The sequence below is a fragment of the Nilaparvata lugens genome, chromosome 8 (assembly GCF_014356525.2).
Source record: "Nilaparvata lugens isolate BPH chromosome 8, ASM1435652v1, whole genome shotgun sequence".
Classification (NCBI taxonomy): Eukaryota; Metazoa; Arthropoda; class Insecta; order Hemiptera; family Delphacidae; genus Nilaparvata; species Nilaparvata lugens.
In genome coordinates this window covers 26,347,447-26,365,290 of record NC_052511.1, presented here as the reverse complement: position 1 = coordinate 26,365,290, position 17,844 = coordinate 26,347,447, and the positions used below count along the sequence as shown (strand labels likewise).

The 17,844-nt window shown below is 33.0% G+C and overlaps 2 protein-coding genes across 2 annotated transcripts in view; one reads left to right on the top strand and one right to left on the bottom strand.

Moving 5' to 3' along the window:
* Positions 1–2,452: 2,452 nt before the first annotated feature.
* Positions 2,453–15,923, bottom strand: LOC120352819. The gene is made up of 6 exons (XM_039435097.1): positions 15,912–15,923; positions 15,228–15,317; positions 12,608–12,697; positions 9,536–9,715; positions 8,231–8,393; positions 2,453–5,721 (listed from the first exon to the last, which is right to left on the bottom strand). The coding sequence occupies exons 1-6, from the start codon at positions 15,921–15,923 to the stop codon at positions 5,678–5,680; spliced, it is 579 nt and encodes a 192-aa protein (XP_039291031.1). The 3' UTR covers positions 2,453–5,677.
* A 1,756-nt stretch (positions 15,924–17,679) lies between these two features.
* LOC120352818 overlaps positions 17,680–17,844 on the top strand; it is a 14,027-nt gene continuing 13,862 nt past the window's right edge. Inside the window, exon 1 of the mRNA XM_039435096.1 lies at positions 17,680–17,714. Within this exon, the coding sequence (XP_039291030.1) occupies positions 17,680–17,714 (35 nt within the window). The remainder of the gene's footprint in view (positions 17,715–17,844) is intronic.

Genomic DNA, 17,844 nt, shown 5'->3' with positions numbered 1-17,844 from the left:
AATCATGGAAATATTACATAAATGAATCATATTTACTATCACAGTTGATATTACTAACATAGGACATCAATACTTGAAACTGTGTAGATTTACTAATGGGCTTTTGTAAAAAATTATACCCATTGGAGATTGGAACGATAAACGACAAAACTAACATAGAATTCATAAACAACCTAAATTAGTAGGACATTGTAGCAAGTGAATGAGAAATAGTAGATAAGATTGGATCATATTATATTCAGACGAAAAGAAATTCGAAAAATAGCAGTATATAATAGATTGATCCATGTTATATTCAGACGAAAATGGATTCGAAAAATGACCGTATAATATGAATACAGTCGAACCTCTGTATAGCGAAATTCGATTATCCTTCCTGAGATGAAAATCGCTGCAGAGAGGTATTCGTTATTGAGAGGTTGTTCTGTCAAGATTACTGCCACGATCTTATAGATCTTGTAATATCGTATCACAGCGGTAAATAAATGAATATGGTACATAAAACATATCATCGCTAATGTAGGTAGGGTACCTCAATAATAATACGGAACTTTGAAAATTCATGCTGTTTTGAAATAAAAAAAACATGTTTTTTGAATATTTATAGAATGAAATAAGTAAGTAAACTCGCCAATTATTCCCAGAAAGCTTGTACTATTTGTAATATTTGTACTATTAGTAGAGTTTAATCAATGTACATACTCAGTACGGTAGCAATATTTTTCAACTTCATTCATCAAATTTATTTTACTACTTTTTACAATGCTATTAGATTGAACAAAACACATTGTAATTTTGTCAATAACTTAACTATAAATACTATAACTCAATTTCCTATTTTTTTAAGTTTTATTTGAAAAAGTGAGTAATTTTCAGTTGAATTTTGCATTTGAATAAAACATCAAATTCAATGAACGACTCACATTCATTTAATTTTGTCTGGTACACTATTTTACAGTTTCAATCCTTGCCTGGTAATTTTGAACAGTCATCACCATCATAGTCAGTTCTAAGAATTGAAATGTGTGACAAAAGCAAAAATGGGAATGTCCAGTCGTTTACCTGCCTGGTCTACGAATGACAAATTCTATTATTAGTAACTTGTATTCAATTTCCGACATGTGTTTCAACCTCTATTGACTAACCACCCTATCGTCTTCCTAGCTGAATTGCCATAATTTTTAGTCTATTGACCTTTCTGCTGAAACTAAACAATTCCTTCAAAATGACCGTCTGCTTCCTATACACACTATATTTTTCATGTTGAAGTGAAGAGAAAACTTTGTTGTTGAGAGGTCCGAAATTCGTTAGAGGTAAATAAGCAGTCAAAACTCTAAAATGTCATGGGACGAGGTAAAAATTCGTTATGTAGATGATTTCGTCAAATGGAGGTTCGTTATAGAGAGGTTCGACTGTATTTTCAACATTTAATATAAATGAGGGTGATTATAACAAATAACAAATTTGTGATGTTTGATGGTATAACACTGATATTGAAATGAAATAGTTTGATAAAGAATCCTTAAAAATAACAGGAGCACAGAAAATATCAATATCTATGCTATTTTCCTTGGGATAAAGAGCGAGATGATATTGCTACTGAATAATATATGAAACTTTCAATAAATTTCAGAATAAATCAATTGAAAACTGAATTTTATGAGTGGTATAAAATCCAAAAGAATGAACAATTAGCCTATTCGTTGAGTTGAACAAACGCTCATCATTAAAATGATTTTGAGATGAAAACAGACGAAACCTAAAATATTTTTCAAAATAGAGTATATTAGAAACACTGAACCCCTCTTGAAACCGCACTTGGGTAATCTGATGAAAATAATATTATTAAAATTTTCAATAAAAAGGATAACAGTTTTTCTAGTATGTAATTTCAATAAAACTAGTTATTTCGTTATTATTTGTTTCTTACAATATGTCAAACAATAGATCGTCTGATAAACTATTATACGGTATAATAGTGCACAGCCGTATTCGAGGTTGTAATAATTTGCAAATTTCGCCTTAAAAATGTATTTTTAGGAGAATTTGCTACTTGCATTTTATTGAAATTATATTATTTTTATCATAAATACTGTATAACCGGCTACAACGGTTATCAAGTTTTGAATAAATTGCAAATATCACTATAAAAGGGCATTTCAGCAATGACTAGAACTTGTTACTGATGATACGATGTAGACTGTGACTGTATTCTAATTGCCAAGGTGACGGATTCGAGAGGTTCTGCTGTAACTGGAAACCATATCAATAGAAAAGAATAAAATTGAACAAATTATTGAAAACCGGAACAATATTATGATTCTGCAATGAATGAACAATTGATTGTATAATAATTATTGAATGAAATGATGATATCCGCTACCAAATATAACTAAATCAAATAACACCATGTAGGTACTCAATTTAAAACCTTGAGAATAGAATTCATTCGAATCCAAATGTTTAAAAAGGTAATCCTGAAATATCAAGTACTGTATTCATGGTCTATAAAGTCTAGAAGAATTAGTTGGCTGGAGCATGTACAACGAATGGAGCAAAACACAATACAGAGACATATGCTTATTGGACGAATGGAAGGAACTAGGAGAAGAGGTCGCCCAGAGCCCACTGGCTTCAAGATGTGGAGAGAGATCTGGCGTGCTTGATAGTGCTAAACTGGAAGAGGCGAGCAAGTGATAAAGATGATTGGAGGCAAATTGTTGAGGAGGCCAAGGTCCATTGGGCTTTGTAAGTAAGTACTCATGGTTTACTTAAATTTCCCGACTGACTGACTCAAGTCAAAAACCTCTCTCACTGAGTGAGCGACCTGGCTGTCTAGGGTAATTATTGCAAAAAAAACTTTTGAATTTTTTCTTTCAATTGGTATAAGGATTGTTCATTTCGGATAAGTACTACAGTAAAAGATGAATTTTTGAAAATGGGTCCATCATTTGGAATAAGGCTGTATATGTTTGATAAGCGATCAACTTTTGATCATCATTAATCTTGAAATTTATAATTATCAATATTTATAAGTAGTGATCTAAATAATTGTAAGAAGTGAACAATTCTTGATTGAATTTTATGATTATGAGGTCCCGAGGATGGTTGTTCAATTCTTGATTTAAGATTTGGAAACTGAGCAAACTAAGTTATGCTTGTTTATCCAAGTTATGCTTGTTAACTAGTTATGCTTTTTTAACTAAGTTATTGCTTGTTTATCCCAAGCAATCATTGATATTGATGCCTTAATTTCAAATAATCATAATTAATAGCGCATTCATTTGAAATCATCTAAAAATCTGTAAGATAAACTGTAAAGTCTGTAAATCATCTGCATGACAACGAATGTGTGGAACTGTTTCTCTTACATAAGACTACAAATCTGTAAGAGGAACATCTTAAATATTATCTACTACATTGAGGAATACATTATATTATACTATTTCCACATATAAGACTAGTATAGGATGTACGGTACATATCTGAGAAACACATTACATAAAATATAACAACTAACACTTCGATTCACATACAGGTTTCTGGCAATATCAATACACATTAATTCACATGTATAAAATATATATATATAGGTATATAAACTATTCTCATTTCTTGCAATGATTTAAAAATAATTAGATTCAATGTATATTACTTTTGTACATCTATTATGTCTTTCTGCAAAAATCACTTATGACGTATATTATTTACATAATTAATGTGAAATTCTGAATGATTGAATAAGTAAATTGTTCAAGGAGTAAGAAACAATAATTGAGATAATCAGAAAATCTAAAGTTTTGGGAAAGCGATAATACTTTCTAAACTGTTTTACTTGTGCAAAGAAAGTAGAAAAATGAAAGTTTTAATAGCATAAATTGATGGTAGTTCCATTTCTCAAACATAATTTTCAAATCTAAAATGTTAAAACATCATAAATTTCAACAGAAATTGAAACATAAATTCCAAGTACAACGCAATGTTTTAAGAAGTTGACAAAAACTGAATTGTATCCTGCAATTAAACTAGATTTCAAATTTAGGAAGTTTTCTATTATTAAAAAAAATTATAAGACTATCTAAAACATTTTAAATGGTCTACATTCTCTTTCAAGACTTCGCTAACGTTTAACATATGGAGAAACATTGATTATTGCCTTCAAGCAATAAAGTTTCAATTGTAATTAATAGATTTAATTTTTAAAAATTGAAAAAACCTTAACAATTCTGATCAATAAAATGTTTAGCTGCATATTAATACATAAAATATAGAAATTTGTTTGAAGAAATATACTTCTAATGATATGTAAGCCAACAGCTTAAAAGTTGTGTTTTAAGGTTTAAATTTACTTAATTCTTGGATTAAACTATGGAAATTGCTTTCTTGAACGTTTATAAAACACTAACATTCCAATATAACTACAAAAAAATGTAAGGGAAACCTTTTGAATAATTGAATATTATTGAAGCATAAAATAAATAAACCTATTTTCGTTGTGTTTAGCCAGCATTAATATAATATAGTGTGAGAAATTATCAAACTTTATGAAAAAATTACTAAACTCATCACATCACAACGAACAAATTGAAAGTTACTTAAAACAAAATAATATAATGATAGATTAAATTATAATAAGAATTGATTAATCTATGATAAGGTAATATTACGATAAATTAAGATAAAATCTATGAAACCAATGCTCAAGTAATATTGTAACCACGATGATGCTTCTCGTTTGATTTCCTTAGTATTTAATGGAGGCTTAATTGTATATTTCAATTAATATATTTAATATTATATTTTCGATTATTTTATCATATTTTTTGCTCAGAATTCTATCTTCAAAAATTTCCTTTTTCCATTGTCATCATGCTGAAGATAATGCATATATTTGAAGATAGCGTTCTGAGCGAGAAATGTTATTGAGATAATCGGAAATACTGTACAATAGAGGATACCAATTGAAATATGCAATTAAGCTTCCATCAGGGTTCAGCATCATCGTAATATAATATTACTGAAGCATTGATATATACAATTATTGTGCCAACGATGCTCAAGAAAATCAAACTCAAAATGCAGTAAAAATCCCAAAATATACTATCTAATGAGTTTTCCATTCAGCTTGACTTTAAAATGCAGGAAAAAATATAAGTATCCTTTCCAATAGAAGCAAGATTAAAATGCATATCCAGTTGGCTCAAGCTTTGAACAAAATAAAATCGACAATAGCAATATGATAGAAAATTCAAATAATTGTCCAGTACACTAGGTACTAATTATTCTAAAAACATAGATCCAACATGGCAAAAATTGTATATAGAGAGACTAAATTATGATGGAAACATTGATTGACTGTTGATAAGGTACATACACTCTACACTATTATTCCCTATTTCAAGGTTTTCATCATAGACATTCTATGTTCAGCAAACCTCGATCAAAAAATGTTTTCAGAATAGTTGATAGTCTAGAATATGACTACAATATCAACTATTTTGAAAACATTTTATATCTAGGATGGAAACTTGAAAAAGGAAATTGTACTTTATAAACCATTTTGCTATTTTCGCTCGAAATAGGACTCTAGTACAGAAAACATCCATTACAAACTAAGTGTATTAAAAATTGACTTAAAGTTTCTGGTAGACTTAGTAGAAAAAGTACAAAAAATAGTTCACTCCAAAGGAGTTTGAAAATGTGCGGCCAGACGTAGTTTACCTAAAAAAAAAAAACATTTTTTTATAAAACTAGATTTTTAAAAAAATTTCAACTTTTCAAAATACGAATGTTATAATTCTTTGATAGTTTCAACATTTCAGCTCAACTGCTATTTTATTTATGAATAGGGCAGCGCATATTGACTGCTATCCTGGTATGGCTTCACCTGTATCTGATGGGAGGTATAAATTGCATTCTGACGTCATTTCATATTCAATTGATTTTTCATTTCATAGAGAGTGATGTTGATAGATCTTGCTCTTAAACCTCGCTTGGAGAAGATGTAGTCACAGGGCCGTACACATACGGAATTGTGATGGACGCTAATCTAAACAGTAGGTGTTTCAGATCGAGCATGGCCAGAATGTTGCATTGATAGTTTACTGATATATGCATTGACAGTTTACTGATCTTAAATGCATTATAAGATCCACGTTATTGGTAATACTGTACCGAAGAAACTCAATACATGGAAACTGAAGATTGAATTGAATTAGTACGAAAGAAAGACGATAATCATATTGAATTGATACTGAAGCTAAAGATACAAGCTGTCTGTCTCATAGTATATTGTCTTTCTTCAATTGAGAAATCCAATAAGAACGCTTGTATTTGACCGCCTCTGTGTCCATAGATAGAACGTGGAATTTGGAACGCCTGATCAGTATTTGTGTGCCTTAGACTGAACCTCGGTCAGTCTAAGGCACCGTGTCCGGTTCAGTGAAAATATTTTTCCCTTGAATGGGACCATACCCACTCAGACGCCGCTGGGCTATTAAAACTGATGGGAAGTATTTTCACTGGACTAAACACGAACTGCTACTAATATGTGGGAATTATCCTTTAGGCGCACTATCACACGTTATCAATGTTCACGGCAGGTTGACCACACAATCAACCATTTACCCAACTTTAAATGTATCATAGAGAAAAGATTGCATAAGAAGATATAGGGAGTTTATTTCACTGTCAACTCAAGCCGATAGACCTAGTATTTATTTTTCGTGAAGCTATGTGACGCTGGTAGTCTGTCATACTGTGCTGTTCTTACAATCTCACCCGGCCAAAACTTTAATAATAGACAGTAGCCAACCGTAATCGGCTAAAAGGTAAGTTGTGGTTTGTGCGTAAATGCCGTCATCGACATCCACAGGGTGTGGCTCTCAGATTGGGTAGATTTCAATTTGTCTAAATAGCCTAAAAATGCTGTTTAGTTATGGGGGAGGTTAGGCTTATAATGTTAAATTGCAATATATAATATATAAATTGTTGATAGTATTCTATATGTTTCGATTCTTAGATGATAGACACAAACAAGACCAACAAGACATACAGACCATAACATCTGAACAAAATGGCCGCTCACATGGCCGAAATGTTTGACAGTTGAGACGTCTGCTATTATTGTTTACTTTGTGTTATGAGTAAATAAAGTATGTTTATTATCATAATATATGATAATTGTTTGTGTTTGTAACCAATTATGAGACGTATACTGCATTATTATACTGACCTAATGATAAATAGAATGTTCAAGTTCAAATTAAGATTATAATGAACGTGATTAAACTTCAGGAAGACAGTTGACATCACTTTCTTACTAATTTTTTCAAGCAAATCGTTGAATGCTCACTTCGAAAGATATTGAATTTACATCTAGATAATTAACGTCTTTTATTTTCAATTTCAGTGAATGAATTCTATTGTGATTATCAATAAATTATCTATTGTAAGTAACTGAAGTTATAGACCTGGTGTACAATGTTCACACATGTAACTTTTGTATTGATTCATTTGAATATTGTTGAACATACACAACATCACACTTTAATAAATTTTCCAATCAAATTGATTTTATCCACTTTTTCTTAAGAACGGCGTTGTTTAGAAATTTAAAAGTTTTATATTTAAGTTAGTAAGACTTTTGCGGTTTGATTTAAATCCTGGAGCACGTACCTTTTTAAGATCAAATTCATTTTCTATTATTGTAGAATATGAAAATTATAATTTTGATAATGTTCCGTATTCTGGAACAATCGGCCTAAACATAAACGAACGATTAAAAAATCATCTTCTCTCGCTTTACAAGCGCTATTTTGCAGTCACAATGCCTTGCAGATCTATTCACAGAGTCCGTCATTTTGGAAAAACTCGATGTCAATGTTATGGTCTGATGTCTTGTAGGTCTTGGCACAGATAACTTATTAGTTACTTATTATAACTTATTTGATCAATTGTTTTAGAACATTTAAAATTTGGGCAATACGAATGTCATCAAACAACAATGCCTGACGTCGACATCGGAAGTTTACGCACAAACGAAAACCGACCTATCTAGTTCACAAAAATCGGCTTGAAATTTGAAACTTAACCACTTATATCATGGGTTATCTCATGCTATATTTTCTCTATGGTTGTATACTTTGCCCAAAGTCATTGTTTGTTTTTCCAAGTAACCAAATAGGTAGTAATGAATGAATGAATGAATGAATAGTGAGATGAGACTCACGTCTAACATTGCTGCCAGTGCTAGTGGTGCTGACATTGGCCTGGTCGGTGACATTCAGCTCAGACCCCGAGCAAGAGCCCTCGCTGTCTTGCACCAGGTCAGCTTCAGTTGGCAGTGTGGCAGTAGTGGCTTGTGGTGCAGGTGCCGGGCTTTTCTTGTCACTCTGAACAAAACAACAATATTAATATGAGTAATGAGTATATTAGTGAGTGACTTATTCATTCAATCCTATACAAACAATCTCACTACTTAATCTACCTAATCCAATCTAATACTCTGAGTATTTTTATTTGTTTTATTATATGTAGACCCCACTCGGGCTTATGCCTAGAGCTTATCCCCACTTTTATTTCATATTTTATCATTTATTTTATAATTTTGTATTATTTTATTTATACTGTGTTCGTTTGTGAAATGAACGAATTGATTGATTAATTCAATCTACAACATAAGAGACGATAGGACCGAACAATGGTCCTATAACAGTCGATATGTGGCTCCAAGAAAATAAATTATACTTGTACATTCTTGATATAACTTAACCAAATGAGCAATTTTCTCTGCTCCTCTACTGTAATTAAAGCTACTAATGTTGAACAAGTTGAAATATATCTATATGGTCTTACTGAATTATTATATTGCAACTGTGACTAAAGTTCAATCAATACAGACAAGGGGATGTGCTTGCAATTTATATTATAGTTCTGATGTTTTATAATATTTTTGGATACATAAGAGAAGTCCAGAACCAATTTTTTTCATGTAAAACTTCCTTGTTCTGGATACAGAATGGACCAAAAAATTTTCGGATCATGATCCAGTTTTTAGCTATTTCCGCCAAATCCAGTCGTCGGACAGAAAAAATTGCTCTTTATTATAAAATTGTGAATAAAATTAAATCAAATTTACACTATGAACAGAGATATTGTGGAATTTCTCCATATTAAGGTGATATAAAATTATGGGGAACTGATAATATTGCTTTTATTTTACCTTAGAATGAAATCATTCAAAGCTCTCTATCTATATCTATCTATCTCTATCTTCAATGGGTACTGAGTTACAGTTTTTCAAAAATGAGTGAAATTTCAAGAAAAAAAGTTTTGATGAATTTTAGTTTTTGATCAACAATATCTTCCGAATTTCACCATTGAAATGCATCATTCGAAATCCCTCTGGGCGTAATGTTGTGCTCTAAAACCTGCCATCAGGTAGAGCGCTCTATCTCACATAGATTTCCAGGTACACCTGGTTATAAATTGCATGCACCAATGTATATAGTGCAGACTGGACTACAATACTAACCGTTGGAATAGTGGTGCTATCATCCAGATACAGTTTGGGCATTGGTAGTTGGGAAGGGTCGGGGGGAAGGGGGCGGGGCCAGAGTCCGCCATTGGCCGGCAGCAGGTACTTGCAAGGCGACACTAGCGAATCGAGCAGCGGTGGCGGAGTGGTGAACTTTGGCAGGTGCACCACGAACGACTGGATACAGAACAACGCACACACATTCAGCTAAGCATATCAAATCAAATTGGTTTTTATTATCATGATTTCAGGGTACAAATATTCATATTTTATACAACAACGTTACATCTTCTGCAACCAATCAATCATAAATAAAACTTACAGTTGAACTAATAAATTAATCATTATAACTAAATCTAGTTGTTATTATATCGTAGCTCCAGAAAATACAACATTATATTTTAAAAAACATTATGAAAACTCTCCACAAAGGCAAAGCCTGTGTGTGGAAGAGGGTCTTGGCGATGATTGGCTAACGTCGGACTGTCCCCATACTTGCATCTATCACATTCTTGGGTAAACCAGGTATTAATATCAGAGAAAATTTGAAGTTCAAAGGATGTTAAGTATAAAAGATGTAAACATTTAGAGTTAAATTTGGACTATCATTACACGACATTTGCTTTATTTATACAATGAAAGAATTATCACTTCTATATTTGTCCTCCCAATCTCCTTTAACCAGTCATTAACATTTTTTTATAAATATTTTTGGATTCACGTTCGGTATTACGTAGGCAGATTTTCAGGCAGATTTCTATACAGATTGTGTGCTATATAATAAGTATTAGTAGTGGAATGAGTTTTGACTAGCCTTGGAACTTGGATTCCTATTCTTCTGACGAACGAGTTCGATAGCTGTGCTCAATTTTCTTAAACATATCTTTATGATTTTTGTACATGTATAATAATATATTTCTTACATAAATTTGCCTTATACTTAAAACATTGAATTCTTCAAAAATGTCATCAGTAGGAGTGCGTATACGTTTTCTTAATGCTGTTTTAATAATAGATTTCTGTGTAACTTCCAAGGTTTTAGTAATGTTTTATAGGCACCCCCATAAGCTAAAATTCCCACTTCGATAAGTGACTGAACATAAGAAAAATATATATTTTGTAGCTCTTTTAGTGATAGAATTTTGTTTAATTGGTAAAAAATGTAAATGGCTTTGCGAATTTTACTTTTCACATAGTACAGAAACAACACATTTCATGAAATTTCTATAGACTTAGCAGATTGATAATTTTGTCGATTTCCAAGAGTTGGGAGTATAATTTTTATCATTAGACTAATTGATTTTGTTTAGTTTGAACTCCATTTGAGGAAATATTTTTTATCTAACTTATACTTTTATTTATTTATACATGCAATAAAATATCATTTGGAGTCTCCAATCTTAGAAAAAACAATGAAATTCTTCCGCAATTTACAACAGCATGGATACTACACTACATTAAGCATAATTCATGAGATATCAAACATACAACACAAATAGAAACAGCATGAATAGTACTTTAAGCATACATTAGACATGAGACATTGAACATCACCTTGACTTGTTTGACGCTGTTCTAGACCAACCAGTTCCGCCCAAGATTGGCGGGTTTTGAGCGTTTTTCCTGCGTTTTCTAGGCCTTCGCAAGAACTATTTCACAGATCATGTTCAAATTTCGTACGGAAGTTCAGCAAGGGTCTAGAAATGCATTCTTAAGAGGACTCAGAGTTACGTCAAAGATACGCCCAAGATTAGCGGTTTTACTGCGTTTTCCCAGCGTTCCGTAGCAGGTTTCTGCGTTTTCTCACATTTTGCAAGAATTAGTCGAGAGAAAATGTTCAAATTTGGTACACAAGCTCATCTGAGATTGGGAGATCGTTATTGGGAGGGTCTTGGAATAACGCCTAGGTTTCGCGGTTTTCTACGCTTTCTCAAAAACTAATTGGCAGATCATGTTCAGATATGGTACAGAAGTTTAGCAAGGGTCTAGAAATTTTGTCTTGAGAGGACTTCAGAATTATTACGCCAAAGATACGCCCAAGATGGGCGGTTTTACTGCGTTTTCCAAGCTTTCCCCAGCGTTTTTTTAGAGGGTTTCTTTTCTCAAGCTTTCCATTGAGTTTTCAAAGCATTTTTCTACATTTCTCAAGGAAATTCATTCATAAAATACATCAAATACATTCAAGGTTAGATATCTTTGTTAAGTTCTCCATATCATTCCTGTTTTAAATTCAAAGAACTATTTAGGCTGAAATACAATTATTCTCATAATATCCTAACCTAAAAGTCTCTAATTGAGAAATAAAAAATATTTATCAATTCTGATAAGAATAACGATTTTTGCAAGCCTGCACTACATAATTCAAAGAAAACTGGTGATTGCTTAAAGCCTGATAGTCTCTTTTGACTTCTTGACGGAAGGAAGAAAGCTCAAATGAAAAATGCAGTAGGCGACGAAGAAGCAAGCCAGCTAATCCTGTTTCTGGATGATCCACCCGGGGTCTGAATCATCTGGTTACACACATAAGGCGAGCGAAGCGAGCCTGCCGGCTAGCTATCTATAAAAATACATGATGAATATGAAGGAAGCTGACATCAAGGTCAAGAATCATTATTTTTATGAAAATGAAGAAAATTGTAGACACAACAGAAGAACTTGAAGCATACAACTGATTCAATCAATCAAAAATGATGAGCGATTGATAGGACTTGTACTATTATTTATTATAAGCCTAAGTAAGTTATAATAGCTTATTATAATTAATGGTAGGAATGTTTGCTTCCGTCTGTCTACAAATGCATTAGTTCTCAGTTGTAGTTATCAAAAAGCAGTGATTTAATTTAGGAAGTAAAAGTGAGAACAGCGCATGCTTTGACATACTGCTCTGTATCTACCACTTCCATCTAACATAAAAACTTAAGAAGAAAAAATGGGGAATACTCAAAAGTAAAAGAAGAGGAAAAGAAAAGCAGACAAAAACAAGAAAATGAAGTAGCAAACCATTAGAAAAATCAACATCTGCAAGGTAGCCTGATACAGTTACAAAGACAAGCTTATTATAAACGTTACCTGTTTTCCACCAGACTCTTGAGCTCTATTGAAGTTCGGCCATGTCGTTTTCCACTCTTTTTTCGGTGTAAACGGTTCACCCTCACAAATCTGTAAAAACACAAAAAATTATAATTCCTTTCATTTCTGTCCTTTATGTGACCGCGAATTAACTATATTATTCGATTCTACCAAATATTTCAATTTTCTTTGCCCTTTGTTAGTTCCATCATAGTATAAGCAAATAAAGGATATCATGCATGATCTATGGTTACAAAAAATGTAATCCTTTGTTATGTGGATTCATTATCTGATGAAACAATCAAATGCAATCTTCAGAAGAGGAAAATAAAACAGGCTACTGCCCAAACTTCTTTATTTCTTCATTTCGAATAAACTTATTATATGCATGAATCTGTAATGGAACCTTTTCGGTTTTGAATAATTACTGGTGATTTGTATTGGAAATCAGTCAATTAGTTCGCTTCCGGTTGGGTTTGATCAAATAGAAAGCAAATCGCTCGAAGGAACTGGAGCTCAACTTCCAACACATCTGCATTCTATCAGATTCGGCCTATTTTGTCATCATATTTCCAATACTCATCACACTAAATCAAGAAAAAACATAATTTCACACTTAATGTGTTAAATACTAATGGAATCTATAAGTTGTGGAGCCACTGACATGCCTCTTTTCCAGCATCATGAACTTGTGTCAGCCCTCCATGATAGGAGTGTTGTGGACACTCAGATATTAGGTGGTTCATTGATTGAATTTGCCACATTGGCGCAGAGGATCAGAGGGTGTATCCCCATGCTGTCATCAGCTCAGACACCTTCCCACTTGCGTCCTGAACCGGTTAAGGCCACACCACTCTCTACGTATCAGCTGGGTGCCAGGGACAATGTCATTAGGGTCATCCACAAGGCCTTTGTTCCTGACCTCTCCCTGCAACCATCTCAGTCTCCATAACTCCCTCGCACTTCTTATTTCCTCCTGCTCATCAAGTCTCAAGTATCTTCTTGACTTGAGGCGCCTTGGTGGTGGCCAAATCTCTAGAGACTGGGAGATACTCATGTGTTGCAACTGGGAAATGAACTTGTTCTTCTTCTCCAAGCTTCTGAGATCTGGAGGCATGATGTCACTAAGCACAGGCAACCACTCAGTCCCTGTTGCTCTCAATGCCCCACTAACCTTCCTCATAGTTTCATTGAAAACTGAAACAATTTTCTCAACATGTCTGCTGCGAGCCCAGACAGAAGAGCAGTACTCCCCTGTACTGTACAGAAGTGCAAGACTTGATGTTCGAAGGGCATTCATGTCACAACCCCAGGTTGTTCCCGCAAGTTTGCTGATGATATTTAGCCTTGTCTTCAGTTTATCTCTCAACCCCTGAGATGTTGTCGATATGGGAGGGATCTATCAAGTCTGACTCCTAGGTAACGGGGAGCTTCCTGATGATATACTATTTTGCCACATAACCTGAGATCAATGTCTTTTTTTGCATGCTGGTTACTGAGATGGAATATGTTGAGACAGTTTTGGACGGGTTTGGCTTCAAGAACCACTGCTGGAAGTATTCTGTCATTATCTCTAAATCCTCATCAACACAATTTGAGCTGTTCAAAATTCGTCCTTGAGAAACAAGCCCAATGTCATCGGCATAAATAAACTTGCGTGATTGAGTAACAGGCAGGTCTGCAGTGTAAACATTGAACAAAATTGGTGAAAGAACCGATTCTTGAGGTAAACCATTTTGTAATCTTCTTATAGTGCTAAGTTTACCATAAAGAGACACTCTGCATGTACGGTCTCTCAATATAGCTCCAAAGAGATTGATGGTTGCCTTGCATTTCAGGATCCTTGCTAACTTCAGAAGAAGACCAGATCTCCACACTGTGTCATATGCTGCACTAAGGTCCAGAAATACGGCTCCTGATTTGAGGTTTCTCTCAAACCCATGCTCGATGTGAGTTGTGAGCCCCAATACTTGTTCCTCACAACTCCTACCCTCCCTGAAACCAGCCTGCTCCTCTGGCAAACACTCATCCATTCTGCTCCCGACTCTTGTCAGCAGGACTCGTTCAAAAAGTTTGTACACAACTGACAACAGGGCTATTGGTCTATAGCTTTTTGGGTCTCTTTGATCTTTTCCTGGCTTCAATACTGCTACGACCTTTGTTTGTTTCCAGGATTTGGGGAGCTCGGCTCTAACCATTACTCCAGAAAAATACTTTGAGAGCCACGTTATAGCTTTAGGTCACATATTCTTGATAAACTCACTATTATTTATTATAAGCCTAAGTAAGTTATAATAGCTTATTATAATTAATGGTAGGAATGTTTGCTTCTGTCTGTCTACAAATGCATTAGTTCTCAGTTGTAGTTATCAAAAAGCAGTGATTTAATTTAGGAAGTAAAAGTGAGAACAGCGCATGCTTTGACATACTGCTCTGTATCTACCACTTCCATCTAACATAAAAACTGAATAAGCAAAAAAATGGGGATTACTCAAAAGTAAAAGAAGAGGAAAAGAAAAGCAGACAAAAACAAGAAAATGAAGTAGCAAACCATTAGAAAAATCAACATCTGCAAGGTAGCCTGATACAGTTACAGAGACAAGCTTATTATAAACGTTACCTGTTTTCCACCAGACTCTTGAGCTCTATTGAAGTTCGGCCATGTCGTTTTCCACTCTTTTTTCGGTGTAAACGGTTCACCCTCACAAATCTGTAAAAACACAAAAAATTATAATTCCTTTCATTTCTGTCCTTTATGTGATCGCGAATTAACTATATTATTCGATTCTACCAAATATTTTCAATTTTCTTTGCCCTTTTGTTAGTTCCATCATAGTATAAGCAAATAAAGGATATCATGCATGATCTATGGTTACAAAAAATGTAATCCTTTTGTTATGTTGGATTCATTTATCTGATGAAACAATCAAATGCAATATTCAGAAGAGGAAAATAAAACAGGCTACTGCCCAAACTTCTTCTATTTCTTCATTTCGAATAATTCTTATTATATGCATTGAATCTGTAATGGTATAGTAACCTTTTCGGTTTTGAATAATTACTGGTGATTTGTATTGGAAATCAGTCAATTAGTTCGCTTCCGGTTGGGTTTGATCAAATAGAAAGCAAATCGCTTCGAAGGAACTGGAGCTCAACTTCCAACACATCTGCATTCTATCAGATTCGGCCTATTTTGTCATCATATTTCCAATACTCATCACACTAAATCAAGAAAAGAATGACGCCAATTTGGAACAAATTCAGTTTTATCAGTAATGAAAATATCAACTTAAGAATAACTTACTTTGATATCCATTTCTCGACTACCGGTATACATTTCAAGATGAATCGACTACCGGTATTAATAATGTATAACTCAACATTTGCTCTCATTGTAAAACAACATTTGGCTGGTTATTATTATCTGTAATAAAATTTGTGAGAATTTTGATAATTTAGATTTTTTGAGAAAAAGACTATCCTAAAATATGAAATTCAACAATGAAACTCATCTCATTTTCCGATCGTGAAGTATATTCAGACCGATCATACAAAAAAATATCAATTTGGAGAGATTTAAAATAGATTCAATTTTGAATCTATAATTTTGGACATTTTGGACCATTTGGACATTTTGACCGATTCGGTTTATGAGGAAATGATATGTAAATTCAAACTATAGTCTTCATAATATGCTTATTACGAAATTGTATCAGTTTTGATTGTGGAAGAAATAGAATAGTTATAATTATTATAATACCTCTTCATCATCTTGAGGTTTCGCTTCACTATCACTCTGAGGAAAACGCAATCCACTCAAAGCTTCTGAGGGAGGGGCGGGCCATGGTTGTTGAGGACCTAGATTAAAAAAATAAACAATTATCATCACAAATTATGATCATCTATAACAAAAAGTGTTGGCATTTTCAAATAACATTACTCTTTTAATGGAAAATGAAACAATAATGAAAACGTAATAAGCCAAACAATATATTACACAAATTTCAACTTTGAAAATGATGAGAGAATGATTTGAAAATGCTTCAAAATGATTAACTGAAAATAATGAGCATTTATCACAGAAATAAAGAAAAAGACTAGCCGCATACAACTACTGCTAATCGAATGAACTTGAGGAATGAGAAATAATTTCAGTATATTACAAATCGTACTAGAAGAAAAATATGAATAAATCTAATCAGCAAATTGGTAAAAGATAATTTAATCAACATCTAAGTCTAGATCAACCGAACATTGGTACAGATGTTAAGAAAAGTGGAGGTTCAAATATTCTGAAGATTGATTTTATAACAAGTTACATAATGTAAATGAACTATTTTCTAAGAAAACCTACCTCTATTTTCTAATTCACACGCAGAACTGCTTCTAATCGGATTCCTTATTAATCCACAGGGCAGTGTTATACCAGCAACTGGAAAAAATGAATGAGAATATATACACAAACAAATAAATGATAGATAAATTAATACTGTAAAATGATTAATAGATTTCCATTCCTACTCTGATCTTCTCCTCTTCAAATACTTATTTCAGTACAAGCGCTTCCCTTATTCCAAATAAACATTAAATACTTCAAACAAGTTCCATTAAAGACAAGACAAATCAAAATTGAGTATTCGGCTGCAAAAAAAAAAATACGTAGAAAGTAAATCGGAAATAATAAATTTGCGAAACTTATTCCATAGTGGGATTCACTTTAAACATAATTACTGAATAACACCAATGCTTCTCAATTCAACCAAGAACAAAAGCTGGCTCTGATTACAACTTCAAATACATAAATGCATTCTCCTTCTCTTAATTATTCAATTTTTCTTCTTATTCTACTACTTTCTCTATTCTTTCCCGCTTTTCTCTTGCTGCTTCTTCTTTTTCTCTTGCAGTTACTTCTTCTTCTTGGTTTTTGTGCTTCTTTATCCAATTTTTTCAGTGTCAATCTGAGGTCCTATGAATAAAATCTTTCAATAAATTACCGTTGTGTTCCAGGAATCTTAGTATATCTGTCTTCAAAACTAACGTGAAAAGGATGGTTTTAGGAAATCCACTGTACAATGTTGGAGAGTTCTTTGATCCCCCTTGTGATATTGTAAATAGTTTATTTCAAGATCACTGATTCAATTATATAATTGTTATGTTATATTGATTAATGTTTAAAAGTTTGTTGTAATTCGTTAACGTATTATACTTATGAATGTACCGTATTTCGGATTGTAATC

Coding starts and splice junctions, on each gene's coding strand:
- LOC120352819 (XM_039435097.1), bottom strand. Junction 8,394..9,535: donor ATAGCACCACTATTCCAACG/GTTAGTATTGTA, acceptor TGTTTTGTTCAG/AGTGACAAGAAAAGCCCGGC. Junction 5,722..8,230: donor CACTGGCAGCAATGTTAGAC/GTGAGTCTCATC, acceptor TTTTTTTTTTAG/GTAAACTACGTCTGGCCGCA.